Source organism: Serinus canaria, chromosome 1A (assembly GCF_022539315.1).
Source record: "Serinus canaria isolate serCan28SL12 chromosome 1A, serCan2020, whole genome shotgun sequence".
Taxonomy (NCBI): domain Eukaryota; kingdom Metazoa; phylum Chordata; class Aves; order Passeriformes; family Fringillidae; genus Serinus; species Serinus canaria.
The window spans coordinates 48,055,846-48,083,254 of NC_066314.1; the positions used below are offsets into that span (position 1 = coordinate 48,055,846).

At 44.8% G+C, this 27,409-nt stretch overlaps 2 protein-coding genes across 14 annotated transcripts in view; one reads left to right on the plus strand and one right to left on the minus strand.

Moving 5' to 3' along the window:
- ZC3H7B (zinc finger CCCH-type containing 7B) overlaps positions 1–21,313 on the minus strand; it is a 47,710-nt gene extending 26,397 nt beyond the window's left edge. For 4 of the 9 annotated variants that reach the window (XM_018909973.3, XM_050982225.1, XM_018909972.3 and 1 more), the window contains exons 1-10: positions 20,751–21,312; positions 17,368–17,659; positions 14,602–14,662; positions 12,696–12,729; positions 12,116–12,313; positions 11,116–11,274; positions 8,107–8,187; positions 6,576–6,635; positions 5,115–5,157; positions 687–946 (exon numbers count right to left, since the gene is read on the minus strand). In XM_018909973.3, coding sequence (XP_018765518.1) covers positions 687–946; positions 5,115–5,157; positions 6,576–6,635; positions 8,107–8,187; positions 11,116–11,274; positions 12,116–12,313; positions 12,696–12,729; positions 14,602–14,662; positions 17,368–17,521 — 1,050 coding nt within the window. In that variant the 5' untranslated portion in view covers positions 17,522–17,659; positions 20,751–21,312. Of the gene's footprint in view, positions 1–686; positions 947–5,114; positions 5,158–6,575; positions 6,636–8,106; positions 8,188–11,115; positions 11,275–12,115; positions 12,314–12,695; positions 12,730–14,601; positions 14,663–17,367; positions 17,660–20,750 lie in introns of all 9 variants that reach the window. The other 5 variants (XM_018909971.3, XM_050982210.1, XM_018909976.3 and 2 more) reach the window with 3 other exon arrangements.
- A 4,081-nt stretch (positions 21,314–25,394) lies between these two features.
- Positions 25,395–27,409, plus strand: part of RANGAP1 (Ran GTPase activating protein 1) — a 33,428-nt gene continuing 31,413 nt past the window's right edge. Inside the window, exons 1-2 of one of the 5 annotated variants that reach the window (XM_050986899.1) lie at positions 25,395–25,535; positions 26,188–26,225. The gene's annotated coding sequence lies outside the window, so the exon portion shown is untranslated. Of the gene's footprint in view, positions 25,536–25,709; positions 25,970–26,187; positions 26,226–27,409 lie in introns of those variants that run through there. The other 4 variants (XM_050986907.1, XM_009086537.4, XM_050986902.1 and 1 more) reach the window with 4 other exon arrangements.

The following is a 27,409-nucleotide window of genomic DNA, read 5'->3' on the forward strand; positions in this document are numbered from 1 at the left end:
GGGATACCTGAGTTCATCAGTCTGCAAGGCAGTGCCCTGCACTGGGCACTTAAACCAGCTCAGGCTGAGAAACAAGGCAGCCAAGTACACCCAGTGCAAAGGTCAGGGTAATGATCACAACCCGTGGCACCCCTCATCAGGGCTTTTCCAACATGAAAATCACCATACTGCCTCCAGACCCAAGGTGGCTTACATAAGCAACACTGGCAACTAAAATCCAACATAAGTATGAATACAGATTGTTCATGCAGCTCCCAGACCTGTTCAACGAGCTTAGGCTGAGTGCAACCTGCACAAAATACAAGGACATTAAAGCATGCTCACTGTATAAAATACATCCATCATTCCTGCTTCACCACACTCCTTTTACCACTCTCAGACTTCCTTCAACTTCATGAACATGAGAGGGAAGATGGAAGGAGATGTCAGGGGAGGGCTACCTTGGGTACATTTTGAGAGGCAGCTCCCTGAAACTGCACACAGCAAAGCATGCTTGGAGGAGGACTCTGCATACTCACAGTAGCAGAAATAAAGGAAAGAATGAATGAGTTTTTCCAGAGAAAGAGAGAGGAGAAAAGAATTACGGAAAGAGAATGAGAGGCAGCATGCACATCTCATGCTCCAAGGACTTCCAAGGACCTATTTAGAACAAAGAAGCAGCAGATCCATGCAGCACCCCTTCTTACTAGAGGGTATGGTGACCCTTCAGCAAGGGAATCCAGGAGGGAGTCTAGTTCTTCCCCAATGATGTCCCCATCTGTGAAGTCCTCTGTGTTCTCAGGCACTGGCAAGGGTACACAGTCTGGAGATGGGAGCAAGCTGGCAGCAGGAAGCGAGGTGGGCAAGCCCTTTGCATCTGAGTCAGAAGGCAAAGGGGCCAGCCCCTCATTCACAGGGATGGAGGTGGCAACAGGAGCTGGGAGGCACTGCAGGTCCATAGAGGAGTCTGTGATGAGAGAGAAACAGAGCCAGTCACCAGGAGAGCCTCTTGCAGGAGACAAATAGAGCCCAACATGGCAAAAACAATACTGTACAGCTCCATCAAATCACAAAAACCAAGTATGCCAGTTTTCTGAGAGGAGAGGCTCTACTCTGAAGAGTACTTGCCCTTTCATTTTTGTTCCCACTCTCCAATGGCTCACCAATAGCTGAAACACATTCTAAGGGCCAGTGCCCAGTCTGTCTGTCAGGATCTGGCAAGCACCTACAGCAACCAGGAACAATACAAAACCTGTGGCTGAGCAGTTATCAAATATGGCCAGGACTAAAGGCCAGGGGCATGTAATACAATTTCTCTATAACCCACCACCTGACGTTTTCTTCAATGTTCCTCACTAATGCATTTGGCAGAGGTCACCGCCATCCCTCCTTGGAGCTGTGATATTCTAGCTGAAAGCTTGCTTACTTGCCCACCCTCTCTAAAAACCCAGGCATCCTAAATGGAAGAAGACAAAAACCACAAGGCCCCGTTGAGAGGAGAGTCAGAGATTGAGTGGTGAGATCAGGTTGTGCTAACAATGTGTCCAAAAATTCCCATCAGACTCACTCAGTTGTTTTTACCCAAGTAAATTCCCTGCTCTTGAGTCCTTCCTGATGTCCAAAAGTGGGAGGTTGCTACTCATTTTCCCCCTCAATATCTGATCAGCAAACATGCCCTTGGAAACTCGTGTGAGGCAAGGCTGAGGCAGGAAAGAGGCAGTGGTTTTCCCTAAGGCTTCTTCCCCTCTCCAGTACACTACTGAAGTAGTAAGATGTTCCCATCATGCAATATAAACCTCTGTTAAGTGAAGTTAAGGTTGCAAGCACATGTCCCTCACATAAGAGCATTTTATTCTCAAAAGAATTAAAGGTTAAAAAAAAGTTCAAATGTTAGAAATTTGGAAAATGCAACATTACAATTGCAGTTCTCAAACCAAGCACCCAAACTACCTTAATTCTGCCCCTGTGTAGATGTCCTGGAATAAAAGAAAAGAAATAAGACGAAGGTGCTACTTTCTTCAGTGACATCCCATTGGCTGCACTGAAACTGCAACAGAGTAAGGCTATAAAAGCAAGGCAAAGTTTGGAAGGAGAGACAATAGCTTTTATTAGAAAGGCTGATAAAATTGGGAAAGAAACTAGACAAGCTTCAGAGACACAAAACTTGATCCAGCAAGAAATGCTGCATCCTATCCGTACCAGGTCTGTTCACTCAGCCCCCATGAGAACTTGGCCATCCCTCTGCATCAGGGATGGGGGAAGTGAGCCCTGTTACTGCCTGCAAACTGAGAGCTTCTTCTTTAGCAATTCCAGCAAACCCCCAAGTCCTGAACAAAACAACAGCAGAAATGACAAACACAGGCATGCCCCCTTATCTCTAACCCCTCCTGGAGCACAGCACCAACCCCTGCAACCTTTCCTCCAGTATTTGTTGTGAATGGCCCATATGGATGGACTGCAGCAAAGGTCACTGTGGGCTGAGCCATGACAAAAGATAGGGAAGCAGGGGAAGTGGCAAGGAACAGACACAGGTCCCTCTCCACATCCTCAAGCATGCCATTGAAGGCAAATGCATGTTGTACCTTATGGTACAACACAGGATTTTGGTGTGCAGCAGGACTCCAACACAGGATTTTGGTGCGCAGCTGAATGCATTTCCCACAGGCTGGGCATGTCCTTAGTTTTGCAGCTTCCCCACCAGTCAGGCTCGGCCCCATGCCCCCTTTGCAATGACTTTCTCATCTCATCTCATCTCATCTCATCTCTTCCCATCCCATCCCATCCCATCCCATCCCATCCCATCCCATCCCATCCCATCCCATCCCATCCCATCCCATCCCATCCCATCCCATCCCATCCCATCCCATCCCATCCCATCCCAACCCAACCCAACCCAACCCAACCCAACCCAACCCATCCCATCCCATCCCATCCCATCCCATCCCATCCCATCCCATCCCATCCCATCCCATCCCATCCTTTGGTGCAGAACCCCCAGCCACCAGGGAGCCAGCTATCCAGCTTTTCTCATGACTGGAAGCTTGGCCAGATTCCCTGCAGTACAAAGGGATGGCTTGTGCTTTCCCATTTTTCAGATGTTTAAATCTAGAGTACTGTCAAGATCCCTAGAGAGGCCAACCAGAAGTTCAGAACATGCCAGAAGGGATGGGGACACGTGCAGCGAGGAGCAAAAGGATGCACAATGACAGGGCCCCAAAGGATCCAGCAGTTCAGACCTTATCTGAGGAATGAATGAGGCCCTGCATTTTCCACTCAGACTGGGAAGCAAAGAAAAGAGGCCCGCACACACCCTAAGAGGCCCCAAACATGAAAACACTGAATGCATGACCAAAAGGCAGACAATAACATGAGACCCCCACAGCTCAGTGCATGTGGAGGGCAAGGAAAAGAGCAGGGACCAACAGGTTCCACTACTTGCGAGTGGAAGAGGGAGATGTCCACTCCCCTCTCCCTGACCACCCAAACGCTGTCATTCCTTCGGCCACTTCCTCTCACTCTACTCTTTCCAATCTTTTTCCCTATCTCTCCTTTCCCATTCCTACTTTCCTCAGGACACCAGATCTGCAGACCTCACTCACCAGCTGTGATACCCACACCTCAGGTACTGTCCTTACAGAACGCTCAGGCATCCCCTGCATTCCCCTAATGTTTGCTCCATCTTAAAAGAATAAAACAGCTTTCTTTGAAGAGTAGCTAACAGGCACAGCCACACCTGCTGATTTCTGCCCCTGCCATCACACTCAGCCCCACATATTATTATAAGGTCAAATAGGGGCTTGTCCATACACACCCATGAACCAAGTCTCTCATACCAAGCCCCTCAGCTGGTAGCTTCTCTGGCCATACACCTGCCTGTCCCCAAGAGGCAAGTACAGAGCTTTTAAAAGCACCGTTTCTATCTCTGGTCTCCAAAACAGTAGTGGTTCCCTGGTGCATTAGCTGGCCAGTGGCCATACTGAGCCAGATCTGAGCCATGATCTCTCTGCAGGACTGGGCTGAGTTAATCAGATAACTTCAAGCAAAACATGGAGGAAAGGGTTTCAAGAGTCTGCATTTTAAAACAAAACAACAACCACAAAAACCATCACTAAAAAAACTCTTCTAATCTGAAACCCAGCACCCACAGTCATCCTGGTAGCACACCACTCTCAGGGCAATTGGATAACATAATTCCAGTGCTTTAGCAAAGATTTCCTAGCAGTAAAGGCTCTGTCTGCCTGATCTGCAGTAAAGGTGGCATGCTGCTCTTACACCAAATCCAGATTAGATAAAGAGCTTACTGGATGCGGTCATTCGTTAGTCTGTAGTAAGAGTCCAGTTAATTTTAGCACAGCAAGAAAATGTGAAAAACTCTCCTTAATTCACAGAACTGGGTCTCATGATCTCATGTAGCAAGCAGGTATTAAACTGGTATTCAACAGAGAACTAACATGCTTTCCAAAGCACCCTAACAATGAAATTAGTTTCTTTCTATAAAAAGAGCAATTGCTACTTGTCCTCACACTTACCTTCACGCACACAGAGCTACTTTACAAAGGAACAAAGACTGATGTGCTCAGAGGCAGAAGTTCAGTGCTCCAGCACACAAGGTAGCAAGCCTTTCTACAGGGGCAGAGTTAAGGTCACTTGTTTCCCAGCATGAGAAAAGCAATCCTATTAATCTTCCTTCTCCTCCTGGGTGCCTAACCTTGAACTCGGCTCTCCCTGGGTCCCTCCAACCTCCTTTGTTTTCAATTCCTCCACCTCAATGTCTTGGAGGACCATATGCACTCAGAGCAAAACAACCTTAACTTCACTTTATCTGGACTGTTTTGCCTTGGAGCAGAATTTCAGAAGCTTTGCCAAAAGCAGCTTCAAGAAAGCACAACTGGAGAGAGCTGTGTACCTCAGCAGACCCTTTTAACTCCCAGACACGTCTCTCACTGGGCCTGGACAAAAAACAGGTTTTGCTAAGAAAAACACTCCTGTTTTGAACCACTTTTTCCTTCTCCCAGTTACCAAAGTGAGGAGTGTGCACAAGAGACACAAATGCAGGTGATGAAGCTCTCAAGCCTGCCAGCCTGGTCACATACCATACTGAAGCCACAAAAGTCTGAGGAGAGCAATATCTTTACCTGTTTCGATGTCATCTATTGAGCCCAATCCATTGGAAGCAGTCTGCAAAGAGGATGCAGGAAAAGGGAGATGAAAAGTATTGTGAGAAGTTAATCTTTAAATAGACATTCACACTTTACCTATGGGACTCTTCACTACTCCTAAACGTATATGACCCTTTCTTTTCCTTTATGGCCTCTTTCTGTGCTGGAACAGTAAAACCAATGAACTTTAGGAGGCCATTGATCCAAGGAACCTATTCAGCAGCCGACAAATCCTTTTGCTACAAAGGAAAACCATGTCTGCACAATATCCAACCATGTGAGCAACTCCATACATAGAACAGGGTATTTCATGTGGGGATGAGAACACTGTGTCCCAAGTCCCAGGACACATCAATTGGTCAGCCCACTGCATGGGAGATCTGATTAGCCTGATCTCACACAACGTTCCCTTTCTTAGTTCACATATTTTGCAATCTAACAACCACAAACTTCGACAGCAAATTCAAAACAGGAAAATATTTCTGCCAAGACAACTGCTGACTTGGAGCTCAAGGCAAGGAATAAATTGAGTCCATATTTTATAGAAACATAAATAGAGGTAAGTACATGTGCCTTCAGATTAAGTTTAAAAAGGCACAAGTAAAGCATTTGTCCTGTAATATTTCATCTACTACAGTGGGTTTGCACTATTTTCAATTGTTATAAAAGGAAAAGATTTTGAAATTAAAAACTAGGCGCAACTCTTACAGAAAGCTGACTGGCCTTCCTAGAAAAATGTGAAGCCAAAATGTGAACAGTGAGAGGTAAAGCAGTTCCTTAGTAGTTTGTCGTACAAAATTATGACGTTTATAGTTTTATTGTTTATTTGATTTAAGAAGCATTGTGAAATACCAAACAAAATCAGCAAGTACTTGTTTGTTGGGACTTTTTTTGCCCAGCGGTAGACCAAGGAAATCAGCAAGTACTTGTTTGTTGGGACTTTTTTTGCCCAGTGGTAGACCAAGGAAACCAGCAATTTCTTTTATTTTACCTTAGTATTTGTACACGGCCCTGCCCAGCTGGGTCTCCCAGGACAATACAAACAATACACACACTGTGTATGTACCTTACCTCACTACACCACAGGATTTAATTTTATATGTTTCTTCAGCAATTGCACTTTCTGACTTTTACTTAGCACTGTTGTTAGATATGCAAAACTTGAAAAAAATTTATTTAAAATGCAAGAGATAGCAAACATTCACAATAACTAAGAAAAATAACCATCTCTGGTGATCTAATTACCAACATAAAAAATTATGTCAGTAGAAATGTTTTCAAAGAAATTAATTTCTTGGCAATATCCCAAGAGTAGAAAACACTAATTAAAACAATTCAAACTTAAAAGACAGTTATAAATTTGCATGTAAATAAAACTTTAAAGCATTCTAGTAGCACAATCCATAAATAGTAACAACCACAGGAAGCAAACTCTACCTGGTTTGATGAATTGATTGAAGTGCCATTACTGAGTAGTGAGAATGTTTCCAATTCCTGCTGCAAGGAAGAGAGAGGTCTTAGAGCAGAACTCAGCCTGCCAATGCTCATGAATTAGGTAAAGCTGGGTTACAATATGGTTTCCTTCCAAGCACTGCCCAAAAATAAAAGCCACCCCAAAAGGTTACCCCAGTGTGACACAAGAGTGCACGTTTGTCAACACTGAAAAGGGACATTTAATTGTTCTGAACACCTTAGAACATCCAACCCACAACCAGGAGGCAAAAAACTTCCTTGAGAAACAGATGGGTTTGCTTTTCGTTAAGAAAGTACCACTTTGGGAAGGCATTACCACACCGGAGTGAAAGCTGGAACTCAACACAAAAGATCACAAAGTGTTAACAAAACACCAATCACAGAATTTCAAATAATAAAAACCATTCTGGAGTGTTTAATTTTTATATTTCTAACATACAAGTGGTTTAAGCCCATCTCAGCTAAGTAACACGACAGTGGCAAAAAAAGGTGGCAAGGCCAACACAGCAAACAGCCACAAAAAGTATTTCCACATAAACTTCCCTTTCTTTGAAACAGAAACATTTTGGAGCATGGAAAGCTGCTATGAGATCAAGGAGTTTTCTTAGGATAGGCAAATCATACACAAGGTTTGCTGGGGAGAGGATTAACATGTTACAGCCAGATTTATCCTAAAAGCTCTCTACAAACCAGATGCCCACCCATCAGGCCACCTCATGCTACAGAGGTGCCCCTCTGCAGATGGAACACGCTATTTGTCTAACACTGCCGTGCTTGGGGCCGAGGATGCAAACGCAAACATCAGCCTCCACTAGTAGCTCATGTTCTCTGCTCCTGAGAACAAAATCTGTGACCAAGGCAGCTTTATGGGTGAGCAGCTTTATGGCCAGCAGTGGCCTAATGCCCTCTAGCTCCATCCCAGGGTACACACTTAAACACCTACAGCAGCTCCTTGTAGAGCAAAGTTACAGATCCAGCCACTGGGGTCAATTAGCTTCTGACCAGGTGTATACTCACTGCTCTCCCAAAGCCAAGCCCTTCCCCCACCACAAGAAGTGTACTCCTAGAAATGGGGCAGGAACCCTTCATGATCCACTGCATTACAAAACCAGCCATGCCTCCAAAGCAGCAGAGGATCCCATCCTTCTCATCTCATAACAGTGAGAGGATTGTGATGCAAAACCTGCTTTGGGATCAGGTCACATGTTCTCTCCTGCAAAAAACACAGCAGGCATCTACAGTGTTGGAAATTTCTCCTGCAGCACCAGCTGGGGACTCAGAAAACATCCCGGCAGTAGACACAGAGCAGCACTGGGGTTAGAAATGGATCAAGGCAAAGTGGCTCAGAGGGCCAGGACAAGGAGGGCTGCCAGCAGCCTGCCAGAGTTTGCAGGGTTGTGTACACATGTCTGTAACAGCACAGCAGCACCTACCACTTCTGCAAAAGTAAATTTGTACAAGCAAAGGATAGCCTTTAAGACAAAAGAAGTCATACCTGAGGTCTTTTGTATGCTTTTCGAACCCTCAGTCCCAGCTTCTGGGCAAGCTCCTGCCCCAGTTGTGTGACACTTTCATCCTGGGGACAAAAAAAATTGATGGGACACTTTCAGTTTTGCCTTTGTGGCACACAAAAGAAATAAACAGGAATGCAGTTACGCACACTGGGCTGCACCAAGCCTCAACTTCAGACAGCAGCAGATAGATAATTTCCAGAAGAGCCCCAGGAGAGTCCAGACAGACTTCAGCATTCTTGTGATTTAGCCCTGCCAAGACACTGCAGTTGCACCAGGAGTTTTGCCCTACACTCACTCGATGCTGCAGAAAGTCAGAATCAAGTATCTGCTTCCAACAAAGCACCCACTCTGTGAAAACAGGGTTCAGGAGTCCTGCAGGCAAGTTGGCTGAAGGAGCTGCCAAGGCTGGCTGCTGATACAGCTTCCACAAGGTCTCCATGCCTGGGAAGGAGCCTGCATGTCTTCCCTTTCTGCCAGCTGCAGAATTAATCATCAGTTTTGATATGCAGACAGTACCCACTAGCCCTGTTTTGCTTGTTTGTTTTTAAAGCTGAAATCAAGTCTCAGTTTTTAACCTACTAGCTAGAAGGCATTTTGACTGTCTCCAGCTCCAGCTAAACTGCCTCAGCTTAGTCAAGCAGATCTTCAGCTTTCCCTATTGTGTGGCATTTTACCATCCTCCCTGCCCAGTGTCCATGCCCACTCACACATGGGCTTCCTGCCCAGACTAACAACCTGCCACTGTCTTCTACACTTATCACCAACAACTGTTTCCTTCTGTTTTCCTCTCTCTCGCTGTTTGCAAAAATATCAGAGTACTTCAACAGTTTTTTCAAAGAAGAAAAAAGGTATCTATCTGTCTGTTGTGACAGCCCGCCCTAATCTTCCAACATTTCCCCCCTCATGTCCAACCTTGAAGCTTGCCCTCTTCTCTCTACTTGCCATGCTCATCTTTCCAATCTCCTTCTCCCTGCAGGTTGAGTCCTTTCCCTTTCAAGAGCTGAGAAGCCTCTGGTTCTTCCAGCCCACCACATCAGTAACATATCCCTTCAATCTGGAGTGCCATTTTTTGATTGTGTTCCCCCACACACTCAACATTAGTCTTGGGACCATCTTCACTGAATGTGGATGCCATGGGACAGGGAGAGAGAAATGGCGAGCGTTTCTCACAGCGACTCGTGAGAAATTTTAGGGAGTTGGAAAGATGTGATAACCTGTTGACTATAAACAATTTGCAGGTGCTGTTTTTCTACCTTGTTTTTCTGTTCCTCTCAAGGACAGTGCGTGAGAAAGACGTTTCTGTTAGTTAGCCGATAGAACAGAATCTATCGTACCACTCTATAAAAACCGCGTGGTCTTTTCGAATAAAGTTCTTCTTTGCCTTTGCTATGATCCTGCCTCTCGTCTGTTCCTGCCCCGACCTCGGCGCACAAGTGACAACTGAACTCAGTGAAAACAAAATCTAGCTTACCCATTTCTTCTTCTAAAATACCTCATGCCATACCAAACACAAGAGTACTACAGAGAAGTATTAACTTCACCATACTGAGAACTTCTGCACACTTGCAGCACTGAGTATCTGCACCCAGAAACAAGTTAACTCTAGTAGACAGTGAGACAAATGAGTGGCACATCCTTTATCATCAGAAGTTTTAAGACAGCCTCTGTTTTGACCACAACAAAGTTCTCAGCAATTACAGCAATGTGAAGATGGAAGTACCCATGTGCTCCAGAGGGTAATGGAAACAAGAGTGAAATGATGGATAGCATGACTTGCCTTTGATGCAGAGAAGGCTTATGATTTTTGTTAAGCAGGTAACAAGACAATGGGCTGTGTTAATTTACAAGGCTGAATTGTTTAGACCAGGAAACACAGATCACTCAATATGGAAATTTTTAGGCTGAATTTTCCTGGCACACATTTGCTAAAGTAATGATAATAATGGCAGCTATAATAGCTAACATAACTATATAGTAAAAATATAAATTAAATTAAGGTGCAATGTAAAATATAGCCACATACAGCTTCACAAGAACACCTACATTAGATGCTTTTGTTAATCAAAGGGTTTGTTTAAAAAACAGTTCCTTGGGACTCTCCAAAAATGATACCTTTAATATGTTTTGGTCACCCTGGTCTGCCAAGTCAAAGAAGCTAAAATTTACAAGCTATACAAAAGGAATAACTAACTGCTAACAAGGCTTTCAAAAAGATTGCTTCTATACCACTAATAATAAAGGAAAGTTAACTTCTCCTGCTGAGGTGGATGCATTTTTCTTCTAATAACATTATTGTGATGGATCAGAACCAACATCAGCAAAGTGTTCACTTGAATCCATGTAATCACTGTTTGCTTTCCAGATCAATAAATGGCCTAAGAGGATGCTCAAAAAAACTATCAGGAAAATATTTAGCTTCTAGTATATGCAGACAGTCCTCTCTGCATGCAAAAATTTACACATGCCTGAACACAAAAATAACTGTGCTATGTGATGTCAATGACATCTTTGCATGTTCCTCAAGAAATAAAAAACTTGATTGCTTTGCTTTAGCAATCAGTAAGTGAAATGTGAGACATTTGTATCCAACACAGGAAAATCATACATGTTTTCCTTTCAGAGCTCCAGTTCCCATTTATCCCATGCTCCTAGTTACTTCCATTAGAGATAAAAAAGCAGCCAACTAAAACCTTCTCATGGCTTAAGTTCACCTTTTGTTAGAGTAGGGGTTTGTTCTTCACAAACAGACCATGAACCAGCTGTTACTAACTGGTGTCCCTGGCTGGCACTATCTGTAAGAAGTGACTTGTCCTGAAGAAACATGTGAGGACAAATATCTTTGAGTCAGAGAGACAGAATTTCTGGGCATAAGCATGTTCTTGGGAACAAACAAAAAAAAATTTTCTTCCACTACTCTCTGCCTCACACTAAGCATGTTGAGAAGGCTGTGAGCCACAGAAACCAAGATGAGTTGTATGTCAAAAACTTACATGTGGGAGGGACAGCAAGCATCGGCTGTTGCACTCATACGCTTCTTTGTGTCTTCCAAGTTCATTTAAGGAACGGGCTTTCCGGAATAGCGCTCGGATGTTCTCCTTGTCGAGACTCAAAGCCTTCTCGCTGTCTTCCAGCGCCTTCTCATACAACCCCTACATGGAACAGACCACCTGCAGTCAGCTGAGGCACAGCAGGCTAACTTGTCCTTCTCTGTGAATGCCAATGTTCTATCTCAGCAGAACACATGAATACAAGCAGCGGGTGGAAGTACATATATTACCTCATGCACAGACAAGCATGCAAAAACACCTACATTAACAGAACATTTTGTTAAATCTTGCAAAACTCAAAACACTTCAAAGTCAAGGAATGACAAGGCTGCTTGAGCAAACTTATCTTGTCTCTCCCTTTACCCTGAGCATGTTACACTTGAAAGTCTTTAATTATGTGACTGCTTGCTAATTTTCAGGGGACTCAGTGTCCTTACAAACAGGACAGGCTGGCTCTGGGGTTGTGCCATAAAGGAAAGCTGTTACATGCCTTAGTAAAATGGAAGCATCCAGCCTTTCAAAGCCTGGGTATTTCAGAATCCCTTTCCATGCGTATGCTGCAAGTACCTTCAAGACCCAGAGCCTTTCTACTGTCTTCCAGTGTCTCAATGGAGGAGGCAAGAGCCTCCAGAACAATAAACAGTATTCGAGGAAAACACTAGCTCAACACTGGAAGACACTGGATGATACTAACTCCTCACCACTGAAGAGCTGAACTGCATTGTCAGTACCTTAGGCCTGGCCCCCTCTCCTCACATCCCTCCTCTGGTCTTGCAAGACACAGTGCAGTTGTGAGGAGACTGCAGGCTTTTCTGTGTGTTGTTGTCTCCTCCAGTGTTTGAACAGGGAATGGACAAAACCAACTGAAATGCCTCATGACATCTTTTCCAACTTCACAGCACTGCAACCCTGGCTCTTGGGGATGATTTGGGAAAGCACTCACCATGGCAAAGTAGCAGGCAGCTCGGTTGACATGGAGCTTGCAGAGGAGTTCCTTTGGGATGGTCACCTCATCAGAGGCTGCATAATCCGCCACGTTCAGCCCTTCTACGTACTGGACCAGGGAAAGCTTGAAATCCTTCTCTCTGAACAAATCATTGCCCTCTGCAAACAAGTTTCTCACCAGCTTCTGCAAAAAGGCCTGGGCAGCAGGGAGAGAACAAACAGACTCAAGTGGATATTCAGAGACAGGAGAGGCTTCTCAATTTCCCATTCCTTTCTGTATCTTTTAGCAAACTGCTTGCCCGCTAAGATACTCCTGCATCCCTACTCTCCTGTAAAACGTTGGGTTTTTTGGTAGAGGAGAACAAAACAGTCAAATTCCTATTCTTCTTGAGTACTTAAGTGTCTTGTCCTTTCCCTGAAAGTTGTCATCATCAGAACCGTAAAACTTTAAGTCACAAGCAAATTGTGACAGACCATCCCACATTCTTCACTTTTGGCATGTAAACTAATGGCTGTGCAACAGAACAAATCCTGCTAACCCGCGGGCTCCCAGCTTCAACAAACAAATTCTCCATTACCTCATAATCTTCTTGGCTTAGGGGTAATGTGGACCTGAAGAAAAAGAAGAGAAAATACTCATGGAACAGCCATCCATGCAAACAAAGGCTTTTGTCTGATGAAGAGATCCTTTTTCTAGTCCTGTGCTGGTGATCTCATTAAGTTACCGAACATTTTATCACTGCAAAGGCAGCTGAGGCAAAGAGAACACAGTTAGGGAGCATTATGCTCAGTGACACTCACAGTGGTGTCAAGCGATGGTCACAGCTAAGAGGGTCTTGAGCCTAGAGGAGTCTTATTCCCATTTATTTTCTGTGCATACACATTCTCCTCTGTAACGTGCCTTCTGACCATCATCTAACCACCCCATCTTCAATAAAGTCCCATGAGAGACTGCCATGAAGAATACAAGTGTATTTTATGTGCATCTGGCTCTAATGAAAGGCACCAGAGTGACACTCCAAGACCTCTTCAAATTCTTTGTGAGACCAGAGAAATACAGAGATAAATGCAATCACTTTTCTCTGCCTTAACTTAGCCGCATGCCTTTAGGCCTACCCCACAAAAGGAAGGGAGAAAACAGTGGAGGTTCAGGAGTTAATTTAACTCCAACTTTCTTGGCCAAGACTGAACCACAAACACTGGCAGTGCTTGTGAGGATAACACCTACCCTACAACAGCACTGAGACTTAAGAGAAAGGTTCTGTTCTTCAAATTGGACCAATTGATCCAGGCTTGGTCTACATATATTTCTTGTTTGTCTTCAAGGACAAATCAATAGGCTCTAGAGGAATCCTCAGCACCTTTCAGCTATAGCTATATCCTATAGCTTTTCTCACCTATAGTGCATAAATGATCTCACTGGTTACAGAACAAACATTTTTTAGACTTCATCTAATCGCTCCTTCAAACTAACTACAGGAAATGTCATGGCTTTGTAAGAAATATTCATGCTGCTCACATATTTTACTCCCTCTTTCGCATCAAAACAAACCAACAAAGGGCACTGCTCCTGGTTCAGAGTGCAAGATTTTCTTCCCCAGAATCTTGTGCATTTTTATAAGTGCTACCAATATAAATCTCACAATTACTCCTCCAAAACTCGGCTATCAGCCCTATTTAGTCTCAGACTGGGATGAAAAATGGCCATATTACAGGATACAAATATGTAACATGGAAAATCTAGGGGGTTTCCTACTGTAGAGGCACAGATTTCAGGCATAATAATTGCAGGACACAAAGCAGACCTTAAAAAAATACAAACTGATCTGATTACAATCTTACTACTTCCTTACTCACCATGGAACCTGGACCTGAGTTTGAGGCCTCTACTAAGTCAAACATGGGAAGGAGAAATACTACTGTATCTTACAAGGAAGTACTAGGATTTGTAACTACTACATAAGCAACTTCAAGCTCTACAAGGCCACATGATATTCATAGAAGAGTGATCTGAGCCATCTACATTACAGGTTGGCAACTGTAAAAGAACCCAGGTTATCTATTTTTCCTATAGGCACCATATGGGGTGCCTAACAAGTTACGTAACTTGTCTCCCCACCTACACTATCTCCCTTCCTAACAAAGGTGGGATAACCTTGTTAAGAGAGCACTTTGAGATCTTCATGCTGAAGATGATATAGAAGGTCCAAGTACTATTAGCATTATGCTGACTGTGAAGATAATCCTGGAACTGCAGTGTAGGGCAAAACCAAAGGAAATTAAAATTACAGAATGTTAAGTTTAGGGAGCTCTAACAGGACAAGAAACACCCTGAAAAAAATCACAGTCAAAATCCTCAGGACAGTATCTCTTTCCCATGCAGCAAAGCCAAAGCAGTGAATAGGAAAAACTCAGTTCCTGCAATCCTCAACAGAAAGATGACCACCTACAAATCCACAGGGAACACTGAGGTTGTCCACTTACTGAATGAACTGAAGTCCTTTCTCTATTTCTTGTTTTCTCTTCTGCCTCTCCATTATGGTTGCTGTGGAGGAAGAAGAAAAAGAAACAACTCAAAGTGAGTCATTTTAGGCCTTGTTGGCAATTAAACAGCAAAGTATTTTGTTTGTGCCTGAATTTACTACTAACAAAATGTTCCAGACCAGATGCCCTGAACAGCAAAGCCCATGATTTATCCACACTGCAGATACAGCACGGCAAGCAGCTCACTACCAAGTATCTGCTTTTTCTCACATACTACTGACAGGATACAGGGGCAAAGAGGAATTACTTCAATTTGAGCTCTCTGCTTAGGCTGCCAGTAAATAAAGCAATGGGAACCAACTGTTATCATGACTGCCTTCTAGGAAAGGGAAGAAACCCAACACCATCTTTGCCTGCACTGGCAGTCATTTCAGGAATTTGTGCCTAGACCCTCCCATGATATGCAATTCTGACCACTATTTATCTGGGACAGATTAAACTGGTTCATTGCACAGCATATGAAATATACCTTATCTACATAAGGTTTATGGAGGTACAGCACAAAGGGACATGCAAAGGAAGGAGATGAAATTGCTTGCTGTGGTCCACATAAAAGGATAGCACTGAATTCATGCAATGGGGATTTCATGCTGAAAATCAGCAGGCAATAGTAGCACAGACTGGGGAACACTTCTTTGGAGAGGGAAGAGAGCCCAATCCTGCAGTGCTTTAAATTGGGGGGGGCAGCACCCTTATGAGGGCTCATGACTTATCTGCACTTCATCCTCTGCAGTTTGGAAGCAAATCTTGGAATGGTTCCCCAGTGACCTTTGTCCAAGGTACACAGGTGTGTAGCACAAGAAAAGAATAATGAAGGTGAGAAAGGTTGGCACTTTGTGGCAAAACTGAGCTGCTGATGACAGCAAATTTCACATCAACCAGCTGTGACCACAAATAATGCTCAGCACTTGAAGAACAGGAACTTGGGGACAAAGACAGCAAGCACAGAAACACTGAAATGAGATGGAGATGAAGACCCTGTACCTTCCCAACCCAGAACTGCCTCTAAGAAGATATTTAAGTAATTTCTCCACCTCTACACCACAACAGCTTGGAGAGGATTATCATCCAGCTCCCTTTTACATTAAGACCATCTCTATCATTCTAAGATATCTTGCAGTATCAATGACACAGGTTAAAGGGGCTTTTAAAGTACATAAGAATCAATCCTGACAACTCAGCAAGCCCTTATTGATTGTGCTCTGTACCATGCAAAATGTAGAACTGAACCTGCCCTTTACCAACAAGAAGACTAGGGGGAAGCAGGAAAGACTGGAGTGAGAGAAAGTGGCAGCAGAAGGAAGCAAGAGCTTGAAAGTGATACTTTGCAATTTTTAAGTCATCAGACAGTAAATTTGGAAGCAATCTGGTTCAAGCAGCAGGTAGGAGACTTCAAGCAGCTGAACTTGGAACAGAACGGGCAGTGCAGCAAGAAAGGGAAAGCCAATAGACAAGGTGAGGGATGATCAGCATCTCTACAAAGGTTTTTAAACAGAAATGATGGAGAAGATCTGATATACTTCTGTACAAAATGAACAGAAGGCCTGCATTGATTCATAAATAGCCTGGATAATGAGCAATCAGGAAGAAAGAAGGAAATTTAACAAGGAGATTGTGAGGTTAATATGATCACTAATGATACAAGCAGACAGGCTTGAGAGGTAGACAAGGAGAGAGAGGTAATTAATTCATTTTTTTCTCCCTGTGTGAAATTCTGCAAAGACAGAGGAAGTAAGAAAGAACAGAGAAGCAGAAGAGGAGCAGTAGGAACCATTTCCACAAAGCAGCAGTGAAAGACATGAAAATACAGAGCCACCCCAGATCACTGTAAGAAACTGTGAGGGCCATCAGAGACAAGAGTGAGGAAAGGCCTCCACAGGAAATGACGAGAGAAACTGTGGGGGAGAAGATGAGGCAAAAGAGTCAAATGGACCCTCCCAAAGGCTCATGGGGAGAGCACAGAGAGGAAGGAAGAATTTCTAGCTGAATACACTAAAAGTCTTGAAGCACTCCTGTGGACACCATGGGACAGAGTGAGAGAAACGGCAAGTGCTTCTCACAGCGGCTTGTGAGAAGTCTTAGGGAGTTGGAAAGATGTGATAACTCCTTGAGTATAAACAATTTGCAGGTGTTTTTTTTTCTACTTGGGTTTTCCATTCCTCTCAAGGACAGTGTGTGAGGAAGATGCTTCTGTTAGTTAGCCAATAGAATAGAACCTATTGTACCACTCTATAAAAACCGTGCAGTTCTTTTGAATAAAGCCTTCTCTGCCTTTGCTAAGATCCTGCCTCTCGTCTGCTCCTGCCTCAATCCCGGCACAAGAGCGACACACCCCAAACAGCCTCACCTTGGACCCCCACCTATGCCCCTCTGTCCATGGTCTAGAAGCTCCATTTCAGCAGAGGTCCAGGTCCTGCCTTGTCTGAGCTATGCTGTAGGTGAACCAGTCCTCAGTTCTACCTCTGGGACAAACCTCAGACCTCCACTGCAGGCAGCCTGTCTCCAGTCCTGTCTCTGGCACCATTTCCTACCGCTGGACTCACTGGGTGGACCTGGACCAGATCCACCACCTCATCTTCTTTGGGGCTGTTGATGGACCACTCCTATTGGCATCTAGTTCTGCCTACACTGTTCACATGTGGTGGGACTGTACGCTATGAGGGAGGGCATTGCTGGTGTCTGCCATCACCTTCTGCTGCTACTCACTTGTCCTGCCTGGAGGTGCAGCCCTGCTCTTGCTGCTCCCTGAGTCATGCTGGAGGGAACAAAAGTCAGGGAAGGGAAGCAGAAGCCCACAGATCTGATGAAAAGGGAGATTGTTGGTGACTGTAGGGAGGGCAGTTGAACACTGGCTGGTCATCACCAAATCAATGGCCGCATTCCAAAGATGCCAGTGGCACACCTTTACAATTTCGTATCTCCACAAAAGACATCACCACCTTGAAAAGCTTTCAATACACATGGTCTACTTCTGTTTCTGAGCTCAGCCTTTAAAACACTGCAAGGAGTGAAAAAGAGATCAGTACCTGTTCTCACAGCTACCCTGACCCCGCTGCTAAAACATCCTACACAGCAGGATGTGAGTCTGTGTTACAGTGAGAACTGATTACTCTTACTCCTCTTACTCGCCCAGAGAAAAGGGCATTCAAAAGTTACTGACCCAGACCTGGAGTGCAGCCAAAGGACTACTAGGAACGCTACAGAACGTCTCCTTTCTAGAGTTACCCAACTCTTCCAGCATTCTGAAGCTCCCCTACTGTTTTTTCCTCTCCTCATCACTACTGCCACTGCATCCAGCATGAATATCCCCACCCTTGCCTCACCCTTGGCTGACCAGCCTATTCCATCTCTGAAAGTCCCATAATAACACAGCCAGAGTTTGCTCCTTTCTATAAAACCCTGGTAAGAGACAACCTTCTCCTCCTCCACTACCTCACCAGCAAACTCGGTCACTTCTGTCTCCCCCATCGTTCCAGCCTCTTCACTGTGTTGCATTTAACATTCAGACCAAGCCATGCACTTGTTACACCAGCAAACCCAACACACAGTGAGCCACCCACATGAGCAACACTCCAGTTCTGCTGCACACTATATCACAGCTACTGCATGATTAATTTTATGTGCAAAACTTGTTTAGCTTTTGTTGTCTTGGGCTTTCAAAAATTTTTAGAAACACAGTAGAAAATATTTCATTAAGCACTGTGTCCAAGCGTCCCTTTTCTCTCCCCCACCAAATCTCTCTGTCCAGACTTGTCCACTCAAATCACCAGCAAAATTCAAATACCAAGTATTTATATCTCCATTACAAAGCTCTCATCCTTTTACTCCAGAGTCATTTATCCTCCCTAGTCCTGAGTCTAGAGAGAACTTGATTCACAGTTAGTCAGTGAATTACAAACCATTTGCCAGAGAGGAATATAATGCTACAGACAGGCAAAACAGTTTTCTTGCCTTAAGAAGGAAGCATGAGCCAGTGAACTGGGTGACTGAATCACAAACTGGGTGGATATCCTCTAGATGGGGAGATGGTAGAAACACGAGATGAATGGAAAGACTTGAATTTATCTTATCAAGGACACAGCTCTTATTCACAACCCTGTCAGAACCGAATTTGGGCAAAGTTTTTCATACTGTATTTCTGAGATGGCAATGAGCTGACACTTGACTGGCTTCCAGGCATTGACTGTAACATTTCAACTAGAAATAAGTACACTCAGATGCAAGTGGCAGGTCGTAGAGCTGACACTGGAGCTCACCAGGAAAAAGGCTCCAGGATACACTGGTCTGAAACATGGGAGTCTTTCACTTCTGCAGTTTGGCCACCTTAGTGGTGCAGCAGAATAGCTAACTGGGCACACCTCAAGTAAAGGACAAACTGCAGAGCCCACTACAAACTTGGGCTCTTGCTCACTCCTGCAGCTGCTTTCTGCCATGTCCCACTCCCTGGGTTTCACTGCTTCTCACAGCCAACCACTCTTGGATCCCCCACCACTCTGCTGTGCCTGCCAGGGCTGGCTCCTCCGTCCCTCCCCACACCACACCGGCTGCCCCAAGGAACTTCCATGGCCACCATCTCACATCCCAGCACCCCACTAGTGCCGCTCCTGCTTCGCAGCATCACTGGGCTCACTGGGGTGCCGCCAGCTGCACCCAGCAGTATTCACTGCACCCAGTGAATGCAGAGCAAGGTAGCCACAACCAGCTCACCCCCCAGTGAAAATAAAAGCAGTGACTCTTAAGTTTCCCAGAGAGGGGGATGGTGGTGGGGGCTAAAGCCTCATCTAACCACATCAGCCCCCATTACCCCATTTTCCACTCACTTCAGCCTTGTGTTCCATACATAACCCTTCCGTAGTAGCTCCGTACATAACCACTCCATACATAACACCTTCATGCACCACAGGCCACCCTTCCTCCTGCCCCCACTGCAGCGCAGCCAAGGAGCACGGAGAGAGCTGTGGGGTAATGCCGCCTAACCCTAAGCCACTTGCTCTTGGGTTTCTGCCCACCCAGCTCGCATTCCCGTGCCTCATCTGAAAAACTAAATCCGGGGGCTGGTTCCCACACGGACGGCGCGGGAAACCTCGCTCGCTCCCTCCCCCCGCTGCCCGCACTAGGCCGCCGATCCCCGGCCTTGCGTAGAGGCCGCTGCCGGGAGAGGAACCACCTCGGCCGCTGGAGCTGAGAGAGGTCGGCGGCGCCTCCTGCACCCCCGCGACTCTGCCGAGGGCCGGCACCTCCGCACTCCCAACACCACGGCCCTGCTGGGAGGGGTCTCCCAGGGCAGGAGACATCCAGGCTTCCCCGGGAAAAGGAAAACAAACTAAAACATACTCTTCCTCCTTCCCCACCCCCATCGGCTTAAATAAGAATCACGCATCTCCAAGAGTATGGGAGACAGCTTTAAGAGGAAAAAAAAAAAAAAAAAAACAACAAACCAACACATAACGTCCCCTGCCACCCGGAAACTGTCTAAAACATTAAAGAATTAAAACCAAAACAAACAAAACAAAACCCAAAAAAAACATAACACAATCTTCTTATTTGATAAACTTTAGAAGACCCTACGGAAGGTCCATCTAAAAAGCAATTCCAAAGGGCTTCTCTGCCGTTTCATGGGGTTTGGACCAAACAAGAGGGGGAAACTGCAGCCTAAATACAGACCAAAACACACATCCCGAACATACAAAACACAAACAGGCACGAACGCGATTAATACTAAGTTTTCCACGTAAACCCAGGGTCTTTCCCCCTAGCTATGCGATTTTAGACGAACACATTTTTTTCCAGGGGGTGGGATTAGGATCTTTGACAATATTTTTTTTTTTTTTTTTGCAAACCCCACATTTTTGGCGGAAGAGGGTTTAGCTTCAAAATCTCACCCGTATTATTTTTTAACCGCATTTTTTAAAAATTTCCAATTACACAACCTTTCATCTATGCAGTTACTATCTGAAACCTTTACTTTCTAATGAAGCAACATCCAGAATTTCTTGTTTCTCAAGTCCACCCCTTTCTACATACATAAACACACACAGAATTGATTTAAGACAAAAATAATCCCCCCAAAATAATAATAAAGAACTCACCTCTCCTCGGGTTTTCCCCCCCACACTACGCATAAACTTTCCTTGATAAATGGTATTGTATTACTAGAGATATTATTAATGTATTATTACTAGAAGTAATAATAATAGTAAGTGCTATTTAATTATAGAAGGCAGCATTCTGCTTCTGGATCGGCTGCCCCTGCAGCTCCCTCCATGTGCCTCCTGATCTCTTTACTTTCATTTCCAGGTCTCGCTCTCTCTCGCTCGCTCTCAGCTGCACCAGCAAGAGAAAATGCCTCCCTGCATATCCTCTGGGCCCTAGAGGCTACCGCTTTCCATTACAAAAATTCACAAATCTTTCCCTTGAGGCTGCTTTTGAGATTCTTTAAGGTGAATTAGGCTTTAAAAACAAAACAAAACAAAAAAATCTAAAAAATAAAGCGCTTCAGCAGCCGACTCTCCGTTCTAATTTTAATGCAACATTTTTTTCTTCCCGGTTGTCTTTGCTGATACAAAAAAATATACCCCAAGAGAAAGCAAAGCTGCCTCTGCAGAGGGAATGCATGCATCCGAACGCGGCGAGGAACTGAATTGTGAGACCCCCCCCCGCCCGGGATTATCACATCCGTGAAGCAGTGACCCTTGTGCCCACCCATTTCTGTTCGCTGGACGGGGGCCAGAGCCATCGCTCATGGCAGAGCAATTATCTGCTCCAGCCAGACCTTACTTACTCCGCCCTGCACTGCTGAGGGGGTTCCTTGTAAATAAAATAATCTGAAAACATAAATCTTTGGGTGGAAAGGAATATGTATTTAAAAATAAAACAACAACAACAACAAAAAAAAAAAAAAACAACCAAAAACAAGAAACAAAACCAAAAACCAAAACAATAACAACAACAAAACCAAACACAAAAATAAAACAAACAAAAAAAATTTAAGTCTCAATATTACATTTTATATGCCTGGATATTATACAATCTACATATATTTTTTATATATATACACACATGTGTATATATATATATATGTTCTATATATGTAAATGCATATATGCAGCATTAATAAACAAATATTAATATTACATTTTATATGATTGGGTAATATACAATCTACATATATATTATATGTATGTAGATGCATATATATTTTTATATTTATGCATGCACATGTGAGTTTAGACCCTTTTTGGAATCGAATTTTTGCCTTGTTTTCATCCCAAATCCCTCAATATTTACAGAAAGTGGACTGAATCTCCAAGCAGTCCATGCTAGCAGAGCACCAGGAAGAGAACTGCTGGTGGGAAAGGGAGGCTGATGGGACATGTTCTACCATGGGCAGGGGTTGTGAAGATCCAGGTTCACAGACCATCTTAGCTGGAGAGTCACCCATGCCCACCTAGCTGCACTAACTTCAAATAAGCCTCTCAGAGGAGTTTTATGCTTGTACAACTTCCCTGGAAGAATAGTTTCCCTCTCCCTAAAGGATTCTGTCTACATTAGATTAATAATTTCCAGACTGACACTGGCTTAAATGACCAGCTTTTTCCCAATCTAATCAGTGACATGTTTACTCCTGAGTGTCTCACTTCTCTGTTTACAGTGACCCACAAGAATGTCAGCTTGTGCTTTTCAACTGTGTACGCTGCCAAGATTCAAAGGCAGATAGAAGGTAACATCTGAAGTGTGCTAATCTTGCTTGATATTTAAAATGCATTGATCAGAAAAGGAAAGACTTTATTATACTGAGTAGGATTGGCTTCTGACAGCATGGCCAACACAATAAACTGATAATTTATGAAATACAGGCTGTGACTTGAATAGTGTACCTTATGGTACTGGAGAACATTGCCTAATGCTCTTCACAATATTTTATTACAATGCACATTTTTAGGTATTGGTTTTGATCAAAAGATTGCTATTATCCATGGATAATGTTTATTTTTATTAACTCTTCAGAAGATTTGTTATTTCTTAATTTAAGGTGGTGACACTGTGACAATGTCTAGAACCTAAACTAAGCTGGGCCTCTGGTGCAGAAGCTGCTGGGTAAAATGTATATTAAATGACAAATCCTGTTGATGGAGTGGTCTTGGGCAGAAGAAAGGTGGAGCAGGTCTGGAGGCAGAAAGTAAACACAGGGAGAGCAGATATGCCAGATCACAGTGGGAGGGCAGCCCTACAGAGCCATCACCAAATAAGTCACAGAGCCCAGGACACCTCCAAACCTGCAGCACCTGTGAAAGGAAAAGACATCACTGCTGGATGAGAAGATTAAGAGGTGATGAGGAAAAAGAGGAACAAAACCAAAATGTACACACAATCAAGAGTTATGCCGGAATAAACACTGGCTTTCAATTTAAGAACATTAATTTCTAAGACTGTATTTCTCAATTGAAAGTCATGTTGTGCTTTCCTCCATCCCAATTTCCTTTCTCTGTAAGACTGAGAGGCATCCTGAAAGGTCATGGGCTGGCATGCACCTCTCCTCTCATGAAGTAAAATCTTTTTTTACCGGTCAACACGAAGATTTTTCACAGTTTGCAAGTTATTGAGGTCTCAGTCTCATGTGCAGGTAGTCAGCAAGAGTCAAACACTGCAAACCCCTGCTACAAACCAGATACAGTGTCATAGAAGTTGCTTTGATTTGTAAAGCTATTTTTTAGGAAGAATGAATGTATGGATCTGTGGTACACCTACATTCCAATATAGCTGTAGTTACAGTCAGTGCCTTTATTCTTGCCCCTCTGGCAAAACCAGTATTTGGGAGAATGACAGGGAAGGGAATCGGATGTATTTTATAAGATCTTGCTGATTACTAAAATTGTGAGGAAGTAATATCCAGTGCCAAATTTTTTGCTTATATTTTCCAGGTTCAAGCTCCTTCTCAAGACCACACTTAGCTCCTCATCAGTTCTATATATTCTGGCAGCTTTATTCTTCTCACATACAGCCACAGTCTAGTGTCTAAGTGGTTCTTAATTTTCTTCACTTGCAAAAGAAACTTGTCTTACTATTTATGAGGCTGGTCACCCAGCACCATCAACTACTGACATTCTTTTCCTGGGTCCATACAAGCATTTGCTGTTGCTTATTAAAACCACAGTTGGGAAATTTGTGAGAGGCTGGAAAAGGCCTCTTACAATGTTTTGGGACTAAACAGCAGAATAAATCCTACCTATGGCCCTCCTCAATAGCAATCTCTCCAGGAATCTGCCACCTGAAATGCTGCCTACATTGGTGCCTGTGAAAAATGCGTATATTTTATGATTGGCTTTTGGCAAATATTAAAATGAATATTATATGTGTTGTGTTAGAAAGTAACGCTGTATTAATTCTCTTCAGTAGTGTGGTAAATATAGTTTTAGGTTATAAATAATTGTTAAAATAGAAACTATGCTATGTAGGATACTTTTTTTAAAGAAAGGACTTGCAGCGAGATAGCAGCCAAAGGACACCTAAATCTTTCAGAGAAAAACAATTTATTGCCCTCTTATCAGAAGAAATGAACTTCTTCCCGCCTCGAAGGCACTGTTCGGATTAGGAGGAAGAAGTTGACGATGACCAGGCCGAATCCTTTGTTTGAATGGAATTTATGCATCATGTATGAAGTGTATGAATATGCAACAGGCTGTTGTTTTTAAGGGTTAATCCTTTGTTAACGGGGGTCCTTTTTCTGGCTTGTGCTGCCCAGAAAAAGGTACCCGGATGTCCGTAACAAAAAATTGTTTTTATTGTCTCATATTATCTTAATTCAAATTGTCTAAATTATTTTTACTCTAATTGTATTACTATTTTTATAACTATTTTATTACTATTAAACCTTTAAAATTTTAGAAAACAAGTGATTGGTGTTTTTCACAGTGCCTGTAGCTTGCAGGTTGCAGAGAAGGGCCAGAGGTGCTGCGCAAACCCACTGCATAGCAGGCAGGTCTGTGCACAGCTCACCCTGCCTCATCCGATGTACTTCTGTTTCTATACTCGGGAAGAAAATGTCACGCATAAATGTGCACACAAGGCTGTCAACAAACCCATGTTTTTTCCCATCCTGAAGCAGGAATGACTTTGCGCTCCACGGTGAAAGCGACAGATGAGAGAAGATAGTCCTGTGCTGTGCCAGAAGAGGTTTAGGCTGGACATAGGAAGAAATTGGTCACAGAAAGGGTGACTGGGTATCGGATGGGCTGTCCAGAGAGGTGTCACCGTCCCTGGAGGTGTTTAAGACTGGATGTGGCACTTAGTGCCATAGTCTATTTGTTAAGGTGTTATTTGGTCACAGGTTGGACTTGATGATCTCAGAGATCTTTTCCAAGCTAACCGATTCTGTGATTCTGTGAAACGCCTTCCTTAGCAGAACGGTCTGACAGTAACATGCGAGTACGAACAGGAGACCCCAGGGACATTATCTAGGCGAAGTTTCACATCAGAAGGTGCTCGTGTCCCACCTGCGGGCTTGCGGGAGCTTCCCCAGCGACCCTTCAGCGAACGGGGGTTGTGAGCGTGGCCCGGGCACAGCCCCGCGCAGCCCGCTCAGGCCCCGGCCGCGCCCGGAGACGAGGGCAGGAGCAGGACTACAGCTCCCGGCGTGCCCCGCTGCCGCTGCCGCGCTCCTCCGCAGCCCCGCCCACGCCTGGCGTGGCGACCCCGGCTGCGGCGCGGCGGTGGAGCGCGTCCCGTGACGTCACTAAGCAGCAGCCAATCCCGGAGCGAGGAGCAGAACTGCCGGCGTTCAAATCCTCCGCCTCCCCCGCCCGCCCCTCACCCAGCGGCCCCGGCGCGGCGGCGTGAGTCTCCCGCGCCTTCCCCGGCGGCGGAACCCCGAGGAGGTGAGGGGACGGGCGGCAGCCACTGCCGTTAGCGGCCGGCGGAGGGGCCGTGCGTGGGCGGAGGCGATTCCCGCGGGCTGACGCGATCCCGCGGGCTGACGCGCTCCTGGGCCCCGCCTGCGGGGGGCGCTCCCACGGGCGCCCCTCCCAGGAGCAGGCGGGGGTCCCCGGCCGTGGGCTCGCGTCACGCGTGTCCGGCCGCGGGTCCCGCTCCCCGCGCGGGGCGGCAAGGGGCGTTCCGGCCGTGCTTTGGCCCCGTTGCCTGCGGCGGGGGGGAGCGTGCGGCCGGCGCTCGGCTGCTCCCGCGGGGGAAGAGAGGAGCTTCGGCCAGCCCTGGAGCGAGCGACGCTGCGAGGCTGTCGGGGGCTGGTGGGGCGGGGACCTCGGGCTGTCGCCCCGCTCTGGCAGGCGCCCCGGTGCTGGGCGAGCAGCAGGTAGCCGGTGTGTTGGCTATTGGGGTCGACGAAGTGTTGTAATTAAAGTATTCGTCTGAACTAACTTTTTGATCAGCAGGAAGTGTTAAGTTTCCTACAGCCCTTTAAGTGAAAAGGAAAACTGTCTTTAGGCATTTTCAGATCTTGGTTATGTTTGACAAACAGACTAACTCTTCCTTTTTTTTTTTTTTTTTTTTTTTTTTTTTTCCCCTCCAAAGCTTTCTCTGTGGAAGAATTAGCAGTGAAGAGACTTCTGGTAGGTTGACAGTTGGGTGTGGCTGACACGTGCTATAAAACATGCTTCGGGATGTGATGATGGATTTGTATGTTGAGATTAGGAGAGGTAGTCTGTGTGTAAGGTGAAGAATGACAAAGGAGATTCAAGGGAAAAGAGAAGCCAGGAGGATGTGAACATCTGTAAGGAAGATGATCATAGTAGAATGGAACTGATTTTTAAGAGTAAAGTTGTTAATTGAACTAGGTGGACAGACTAACTTCTACAGATATTAACTTCTGTTCCTGTCTGGTAAAGCCTTCATGGTTTGGAGGATGTCCTCTTCTTCCTTCTCAGTCTTGGTTTGGCAGAGCCTGGGAATGTCCATGAGTTTGGTATCTGAGTGGTCTGGTAGGAATGGAGTAAGTGATGTGGGTTTGATGCCTTAAGTTTTGGCTTTCATATTTTCTAGATTCTGTACTGCTGCCTTAGTGTGTAACTCTGAACTTCTTATAACGTGTTAGCAAGTTCTCTTCACAGGGCAGTTAGACAAAGCAATCCTTTTCCAGCCTGAGAGCCAAAGACACCATGGCAGCTTCAGGCCCAAAAAGTGTAAACAGCAGCAAATTGAGGAGAGCAGTCTGGGAGGATGGGACTTCATAACCTGAAGCTGCAATTGGACAATTAACCCCAACATGTAAATGGACCAAAACTTATAAAAGTGTGACACCTCGTGACCCGGGGTCTGTCTTGGGTGGAGCCATGGCCGGGCTCTTGCAGTGCCCAAGGTGTATCCTTTGAGGGCCTTTTAATAAATACCTACTTTATTCCTTTAACTCTGTCTAGCCACTGCTCCAGGTAGCCTCAGAAGGCATCAGGTTTCTTTCTACTGGCAGCACCTACTTGAGAGGATAGTCATCCTAGACAATTTGTGTTCTTCAGCCTTGGAGATTTTCACCCCTTGTTTCCAAAAGCGATATTAAAATTAAAGACCCCTGAAGACAAGTCATACTCTGGGGAAGCTGGAGGCTTTACAGATGGGTATCAGGAGGAAAGTATGTGAAGGAAAATGTAGAGCTTTTGTATAGGAATATTTTAAAACCAGCACTGCTGACCTCAAACAGCTATAAGAGTGTGGGGTCACTTCTAATCAGACAGGAATGGAAGGGAACCAGTTTTGTGTTGTAGGAATAGACGTTCATCCCTTCTGATGTCTGAAGTCTAAG